Below are 8,903 nucleotides of genomic sequence, written 5' to 3'. Positions count from 1 at the left end.
TTTTTTTAGGTGACTACCTGTAATTTATCATGACCTGTAATTTATCATGTTACAGACAAATTGGGTGTTTCTACTTTAAAACTTAATGAGAACCTTGTGACATCAAAGTTTCTCTACAAGGAAAAGGGCAGATTACAAGTTTTAAGATCAGGTCAGTGAATTTAAATTTTGTGCCCTCCATTTTGATTTGCCTATAAGTTGTCACAATGTATGGTAGGCCACAAAGCAGCCTTGACATAGAGTCTCAACATAGAAGTTAAATGGTGCCTTTGGCCTCTTGATACACAAAATTTGGAGGAACTTGGTAATGTGATTACATACCATTCATGTAGTTGATGCATTTAGAGTGTAGTGGTTTTTGTAGTGGTGCATTTAGAGTTTCTTGCGATCTATCCTTTGTTCTTTTCTATTCTTATATGTTCAAACACATGGTTGGTGTTGCATAAATAGTCTTATTTAACAGGTCTTTCATAAGTTTGTAATGGAAAAAAATTCAAAGGACACTGTCACTTTCACAGTACAGATTCTGCCACCTTCCCAGTTCTAGTCCCACAGAAGAAGGCAAATGAAAGAAGACCTGTCAATTCAGCTTAACACTGACTTCTACCTAAAGAGAAAAGATGATGCAGCTGTTTCAGAGTGGTTATTGTTATAAAAATCATAGAGTTGTTGTGTGCTATGAAGTTTAACTCTGGTATAGAGAACAGCAGCAGTTGCCTTCTGCTTACATGCGAACTAGCATGTGAATTGGCAAAAAAGTTTCTTTGGACTGTATGTCCATGAATAACCAAGGAATAGGAAAGATAGCCAAGGCAGTGTCTGCTCTTGTAATGACGTACATACCTGTCAGTAGATTTATTCGTGTTCTTGACAATGCACTTCGATTCTTGTAAGTGCTTTGATATTGTTGATTTGTTAAGGTAGAGAATATGGAACTTGACAAGGATCGAATACAACAACATCAGTTTAATGGTGAATCACCATTTTAAGAGCACAAGGTTTTTTTAAGTGAGGGATCATGGGAAAGCTAAGCAGGTACTTCGTGCACACTACAATCTAATATCTATCAACCGATATGAACTTCAGAATGTGAAGGACAGAGTCATGATCTTTTGTTACATCCTTTAAAATGAGGAACAGATGTTCTTTGCAGATTACAGGTTCCTCCTCTGTACTCTGAACACCATACATTTCTTCATTTGAGTGCCTGTGGATATAATACTGATGTGGAGACCAGCTTTGTTTGTGTTAAATGAATTATTCAGATTGAATTTTTGTCCTGTGAACAACCAGGGTAACTTTTGGAGTAATCGTGAATACCCACAGCTTGATCAAGGGAAAGGTTTACAAGAATCTGGTTGTTCCCATTGCCATTTAGCAAGAAAGTGGTAAGGGAACATGTTAAGAGCTGAATGAAATACTCATACAGTTCCTTAGGCTCTGTACGTTAGTAACGTTGTGGATCTCTTTGCCATCTGTAGTAAGCTTCATTCTTTACGATCTATTTTTAAGCACTGGAGTCTTGTACTCGGTGAAGGGTTTGCAATCATACCACTAATTGCGGAATACACCTCTACGATTTCCTCTGCCCCTTTGTCCCTTGCACGTAGCACTTGTCTTCAAAATTTCATACAGTCATTGAATGCTATCTGGAGCTAAACTTGGTAACAACACATAAATATCTGCTTGTTCCCTTTGGTTTAAGATTTTCATATTTTTCTCTCAAAAGTGTTTAGTTCCAGGTGCATGGAAGTGAACTCCATATAGGCTTTGGATGCTCAAACCACGTGAAACTGGAAATTGTCTATGACAAATCTGAAGCTCGTTGTAAATGGAGCCGGCATCATTGACTAGCTTAGATAAAGTAGTTGATTATCTGCCATCAATATTCAAACCCACAGTTCCTTTCGTTTGTATAATCTCAGTTTGACAATTGCCATTGGCCGTTCTCTTTGACAACCTTTTTTTAAATACCATATTTATTCGACTATAAGCCGAGCGATTTTTACACAAATTAAAACTGAAGTGAATTAAAATTTGGACTCTAGAGGGGGTCTCGGCTTATAGCCGAAAGTTTTTGAAAAAAAAATTTTTCCGGCGCATGGAAACTCTACTAAATCGAGATGTATTTACGTATAAGCCGAGCTAAAGTAAAGAAATACAATATGCAATCGTTTGTTATTAACTTTTAAGAATGTGGTGGCTCCTAAAGGAGTCGTTTGTTAAATTTAATGTGTTTTCACAGAAAAGATAAAGATTCTTGATAGGGAATAACCGTGACGCTGACGGGATGTGATTACAAATCGATGGAATTTGACTGTTTGCTGCTCCAAATCTTCAGGGAGACGCTGAGCGAGTGTTGTTTTGGTGCAAAGGCTGACGGAATGGCGGCGCTTCCATTTCTGGTACCAGCCGAGGGACGCTTTAAACTCAGGATCCTCGCTGAATTCCTTTGCCTTTAGACGTAGCATCAATCCGCTAACAGCTATTCCTATGCAAAACAAAGTGAGAAGGCTACCAAACGATCCAGATCGAAAGGTTAAAAATTTGACACGTCTTGAATTTGTTTTGACATTTGTGAAAACTGGCCAATGAGAATCTTTCATACACAATGTTGTCACATGATACTACGATAGTTTTGAGAGTCACACATTCAACTCATATTCACTCTGCAATCAGCTGGTTGATTTATTTCGTGATCTTGTTTCTGTTGTTTTAAGATACAAAATCAATGCTCGACAAAAAACTTACCTTGGCTTCTCTGCTCTGTAAACCATTCCAGTATTCTTTGATCGAGCTCCGGATACTTCGGCGTGAAGCATCCCATTGTCTTCCATTTCGCTGACAATTTAATCTCGCCGTTAAAACAAGGTTCGCTTGACCTTGCCTCCAGCGACGGACCATTGACTCGCTGATGCCATATTCTCTGGCGATTTCAGAGTTATTTTCAACAGCTTCTGCTTCGGCGACTATTGTAAGTTTAAGCGCGAGGTTGTATGACATGCGATGAGCTTTGGGCATGATGACAACTTGACTTGAAATAAACGATTGCGAACACGAGATTGTTTGATAGACGCTACGGATGTCTAGGTACTGGTGATGCCGCTTAACAACACAGTTTTCAATTCATTTTTTGGATGACATAAATTCGTCTGAGTTATGATTCATTGCTTTTCAATTGAATAGTTAGTTACGGTTAATATTTATTAATTCGCGTGTGCTTTCTAAGAGGGAAGCTGTTTGCATAATAAATCACCATTGCGTCTCTTGTATACGCGCGTGTGTGTTATCGTCTAAGCCTCATTTATGACAATCAATGTGATTTTTTTCCGAAAATGTTAGGTTTTCCCGTAGTTAACAATTCAGTCTTGTAATAATGAATGGGTCTCGGCTTATAGCCGGGTGTTTGCGCTTTATTTTTGGTTCTCGTTATGCCGAGTGTACACGTTCAAAGTTTGGGGTCTCGGCTTATAGCCGAGATCGGCTTATAGTCGAATAAATACAGTAGGTGTATAATATAAGTTGAATTTGAAGTCATTTGCTAAGGTTCTTGATCTCTTTCAAATGCGTAAAGGAGTGGCCTAACGGGCACAAAGTCAAACTTTTCACAAGGGTCGCACTGAGGACAGAAGCTAGTACGGTCGTTGTAGTGAGTAGATGGTTATGGAAAGTTATCAAGTCGGGATTTTTTGGGCCAATCACAGGGGTGGGACTCCCGTATATAGGTTATATAGGTATGTGCAGCTGGATTCTGAGATAGGGTGCCTAATTGTACCTGCTCAGGGCGGAAATGCACAGCTGAACAAAAAGTAATTAATGAGCTGTTAAGTAATCTATGCGTGATGCTTTAATGTGTACTTGTAATACTAAAACGATATAAAATTAAACTTTTCTCGTCATTCTTATCTGTTTTTCCCGTGAATAGGGTGCCTTTTTTCGGATTTGGGTCATAAGTAGGGTATCAATCTTCATATGTTTCATCGTGAAATAGGGTCAGGGTATAAGACGCTGCACGGCAAACACCTGGCAAAAAGTACCGAAATCTTTGTGTCAGTTTCGCAACACTTAAATTCCGCAATTTTTCAAACATTTCGGATTGAGAATCACTTTATTTCTCATTAAATTTAAATTTTGTTTTAACTTCTTTTAATTTGCTTTTCTCTGATTAAGAAACGAAACAATACAGTTCAGAAGCTGGATGCGATTTTATCTCAGCTTACCTAGCAGGGTTCTCCTGAAATTTTGAAGTAGAAGGAGAACGAAGGGGAGTAGCCGTCAGAGAAAATTCTTTAAGGCGCGACAGTGCCTTCCACATGCCCTTGGCGCGTGTGGGGGGAGAGTATGGGAGGGAGGACATCCCTCCCATAGGGGGGTCTGGGTGGCCTTCCCCTGGAAAAATTTTGCAATTTGGAGCTCGTAAAGTGCATTTTGGAAGATGACTGCCATGATGATAGAACTTTTATTAATCCACCTTCTCACATATATTACATTTTTGAGAAAAACTTCAGAAATGCGATGCACCCAACATCAAAGTTCAATTTTTTCTGTAATACTTCAAAAATAGTGTAAAGATCTGATAGTGTGTTAAAATGTCTTGAAATCAACGTCAAACTCGAAGTCTGAATCTACATCAGACGACTCATCTAGCATGTCCATCTCAGTAAGTGCCTTGTGAACACTGTTTGCGAAGGCTGATGCCTGAGTTACTAGCTGGGGTTCTTCTTCCATCGATATCACATCCATATTTTCTGCAATAGAATGAAATAAACATCAGTTCTTAACTCAATAACTGGCTATTTTTTGTTTCTTTCTAAGCTATTATCTCTGTGTAATCTTAATTTTAATTGGGGCTATGTTTGATTTGAAGTTATTTATATTACCAGTAATACTTACCAGGTGTCTCAGTCTGAGTGGCAACAGTTGCCAATTCAGTGATCCTTGCATCTCCGTGCTTACTGCCACCAATCCTTGGGAGGTTCAATGGAGGTAGGTTTCTCTTGTGGGTGTTCCTCCATACTTGTGCTGCCTCTGCCAGGATTACTTGACACTCTTCGGACTTTGGCTCTGGTCCATTAATTGAAACATGAAGACATGTCGACAGCATGTCATTCTTCAGGCGGTTTCTTAGCCTTGTCTTAACCCTTTTGACAGCACTGGCTCCTCTTTCAACAACAGCATTTGACATTGGCTGTGTCAGACAGATCTTTGCAGCATCCACCAAAAAGCTGTAGCTTTCTCTGAGTAGTGCTTGCTCTTTCACGATTTTACGAAGAATCCATTCGGTGGGTGATAGTTTGGACTCCTTCCCACCTTGCAGCACATTCTGAGGTGGCTTCCAGGATAGCATGAGGTATTTGAAATTCTGCCACTGGGTTGTCATCTGATCTTCACTGAATTGGAATTGATCAGCTAAAATCTTCACACTGGCCACACCATGTTCCATGAACTCAGGATCAGTGGTAGCAGGCAGGGTGGTTGGATTGAAGATGCTGAAGGCCTCTAACACTGGAGCAGCTTGAGTGAAGCGTCTGTCCAGGTTCTCTTCTAGTGCTAAAGTGTAGCTTTGGCACAGGTTGACCAATACTTCTTCCTGTGATGAGGGAAGAGTAAGTTCTAAATCTTTGTACTGGCCCATCAAAGCTTCTTTCAGGACATGTAGTGGCTTGCAACTGGATCTTATTTCAGTGATTCTCTTCTTTGTCAATTCCAATGATGGCTTAATGGCAGAATAATGGATTTTGTTTTGTTGGAATACTTTATTTAAGGTGTTAAGGTGAGGAAGAACTTCGTTTAAGATGAGAAGGGTACCCACAAACTTGACGTTATTCATCCTTTTTAGCAACCCATCAGCTGTGGCATCATGCTCCTTGAATTTTCTGAGAGTTTGCATCAGTGCCACCAAATTTGTACAAACACTTGATACACTTTGCCCTGTTGACAGCCATCGTGTCCTGCAGGCCTTCTGGACTTTTACAGCCAATGACTTCTTCTGCGCAGCATCTGGCACTTGAATTTTCCTCAAACTTTCACAGACCTTGATGTATGCAGAGCATCTCTTGGGGTATTCGAGCCACTTCCAGAGCTGCTTGAGCGTAGTTTCCACTGTGGTAATGAATTTGACCCGATCATTCGCATCTCCACAGGCCAGAGCCAATCTATGGTTTATACAGTGCGTTCTTATGAGAAGAGGACACACTGCTTGTAGTCTGGCACCAACACCATTATGGGCTCCTGTCATCACACTGGCACCATCCGAACCGAATCCACAGGCATGTTCAACTTGCAGGCCACTTTCTTTCAGCTCCTCAATAATTAAACGGGTGATCGTTTCAGCATCAGCAGAATCGGATGTTGCAAGGCAATCTTTAACTTCCAAGAAGTCAAAGTGGGTCTCGCCTGTCTCGTCCACATAACCAATGTAAATGAGGAGTTGTTCGATCACAGCACAATCTGTCACTTCGTCAACGAGGATGCTGAACCACTTTGCTTCTTTGATTCGTGCTAGCGTCGTCTTCTTCAGTAATTGCTCCAGTAGCAATCTCTGCTCCCTTTGACATCGTTCACTTGTGTTCTTCCAGTGACTCATTTCTTGAAGACCAACCTGTTCTTCTAGCTTTAACAATGACTTCAACTTCACATTGGCAATCTCTTCATGTGCTAGCCAGTAAACACTCAGCATAGCATTGAATGTCACCTTGTCTGCTTTTTCTTGTACAGTTTTGTGCTGTTGTGCAAGGGGGCTCTTTCGTCTCTCCAGTTCAAGAAGATAGGTTCCAAGGTGCCCAGTTGACCTTGCATGGCCCAGGTCTTTTTTGCCTACAGGGTGCCCATCAGCCTTGGAGTTGAAGAGAGCTGATCTCTTATAGCGAACGGATGGCTCACAGTTAAACTTGCAATCTTTGTTGTATCTGTTCTTTGTGTTATGTATGCGACAAAGAAGGCAGTACATCCCCTCCCCTTCAATGAAAACAAGCCACCACATCCCTGTTTCCCTTGAAAACGTGAGGGTTTCATCGAATAGCCATTTGTGCTGGAATTTGTCACCTTTTCCTTGTTGCTTTTGTTGCTCTTGTTTGGAAAGCTCTGTACACGAGCCTGAACAGGTGTAATAACTGTGCAGGGTTTTTCCGCTAAAAGCCTCGGGAAAGTACTCTTCCAGTAGGTTCATGGCTTCCTTGTGTTCCAGTTTAGGAGGAGTAGAAGTCCGTGACGTAACATTCGCAGATGCTGTTTCGCCGACAGTGCCAGACGATTTAGAAGGCGAGGGTTCTTGGATGCTGGCACTTGTACAGGAATCCTCTTCATCAAGTGCTGGGAAATTGATAATGCAAACTAAAGGATTGCCTACATTGCCTGTTAACCCTAATTTTCATATAAAAATTAAAACAATCAATTTGCAGTGCATTTAAATGACTGAAAACTCGTGAAGACAATCTTAAAAAATCTTTTCTAGAAATGGGGTATTATAACGTTCCCGTAAAAAAAGAAAACTAGGTTATTTTATTACTTGTAGTCTTCAAAATGCTTAGATGAAGAATAAAAACTTTCCTGACCAAATCTACGGATTCTCCGTTGGAATTCTGTGCGTGGGTTCCTAAGTCCGCGGGAAAATTATCTCAGGAACTGAAAGAATGTAAGTTTTAAGGGGTAAATTAAATTTAAGTTTAAATTTTTTGAGTTGTATTTTGTCACTTCTTTACTTGTTTTCAGGGAAAGCCGAGAACGAAAAATGAAAAACGTCATTTTCAAAAACCGCCCTGCAAATTTGTAATGCATTTCGTTGACGAATTTCTAGCAACAAAGCCGGCCAAGAAATGTTCAGGGTTTTTTGTTCGGGTTGTTTCATTCAGTCGTTGCTTTGTTCGTTCGTTTTTTTCGATCGATGGATTGATCGTTCATCTGTTTCTTATAAATTTTGCAGAATGTAGTCTTTATTTTTTTTAAAAAATGCGGGTGCATCAAGCCACGCTTTTCAGTCACGTTTTCTGCGACGTTTTCAAACTTAACATCTTGCAAAATTGAAAATGTTCTACAGTCCCACAAAGATCAGATCTTACCGAACGGGTTGATCAAAGAAATGAAAGCACATGAACAAAAGGAACATTTTTTGTATGTTTATTGAATCTAAAATATTCCGTGTCGGTCGGGCTGATCGCGTTGGCAACGTGTTGAAAGTACAAAATTTAATTATGCGTACTTTCGATTCGGATATAAATAGAAATAAAATTTACAAAGGAAAATCAACCTACCTTGTTCTGTGCCTTCTTTGGGCCTTTTATTCCACGCGTTGAAGAGTGTCTGTTGTTTTGCCAGTCGCTTCATTTCGGTTCTCATTTGTTGCAATTACGTTTCTGTTCTCATGAAAAAATTTTTCCGTGCTGCTGTCACGGGTCGGTGCACACGTGAAAAATGCCGCGATTACAAGCGGCAAGACGTTGTATCAAACTTCACCTATTTTCAATTTTCATGCCAAAACTTTGATTTTAATTACAGTTTTATTTCAACTTGGAAACGGTAATGCATTTGTTTTTATCACCGCGCTTGAAGTGAAAAGTTTACACAGTGAATTTTTCCATCTTCCAAAATAAATATTTTTTTATTTGGATCTGAGTAGCCGGCGCGCCAAGGACGACTAGACGGCGATTTTCGCCGGTCGCCGGGGCTTACGGAGATCTCTGCCTAGTCTTGCAGCTACACAAGACAATGTTGCAGCATTTTAACATAATTTTTGTTTCTTCTTTCACTGGTGTCTCACAAAGACAATATCGGACTTAGTTTCTTCGTCGCAGCCATGTCTTTAACAAGAGGAAGAACATCATCATTGTCAAATACTCTACCATATTCTTCAAACGCATATTGTTTGTAATCAGTGTCCACAGTCAAAAAAATTCTGTTGATGTTGC

General features: G+C 40.1%; 1 protein-coding gene across 1 annotated transcript; it reads right to left on the bottom strand.

Moving 5' to 3' along the window:
* Positions 1–4,297: 4,297 nt before the first annotated feature.
* LOC140931884 (uncharacterized) lies at positions 4,298–8,673 on the bottom strand. The gene is made up of 3 exons (XM_073381592.1): positions 8,250–8,673; positions 4,894–7,311; positions 4,298–4,748 (listed from the first exon to the last, which is right to left on the bottom strand). Exons 1-3 carry the CDS (start codon positions 8,332–8,334, stop codon positions 4,585–4,587), a joined length of 2,667 nt encoding a protein of 888 aa, XP_073237693.1. The 5' UTR covers positions 8,335–8,673; the 3' UTR covers positions 4,298–4,584.
* Positions 8,674–8,903: the final 230 nt, after the last annotated feature.

Source organism: Porites lutea, chromosome 3 (genome assembly GCF_958299795.1).
Source record: "Porites lutea chromosome 3, jaPorLute2.1, whole genome shotgun sequence".
Taxonomy (NCBI): Eukaryota; Metazoa; Cnidaria; class Anthozoa; order Scleractinia; family Poritidae; genus Porites; species Porites lutea.
The sequence above is the reverse complement of the archived record's forward strand: the minus strand, read 5'-3'. Positions and strand labels throughout refer to the sequence as shown.

What these genes read in the sequence shown, in the direction of transcription:
- LOC140931884 (XM_073381592.1), bottom strand. Translation starts at nt 8,334, where the DNA reads ATGAGAACCGAAATGAAGCGACTGGCAAAACAACAGACACTCTTCAAC. An exon ending in CAAAGAAGGCACAGAACAAG is followed by an intron (nt 7,312 to 8,249) that starts GTAGGTTGATTT and finishes TCAATTTCCCAG; the next exon opens with CACTTGATGAAGAGGATTCC. An exon ending in CACTCAGACTGAGACACCTG is followed by an intron (nt 4,749 to 4,893) that starts GTAAGTATTACT and finishes ATTCTATTGCAG; the next exon opens with AAAATATGGATGTGATATCG.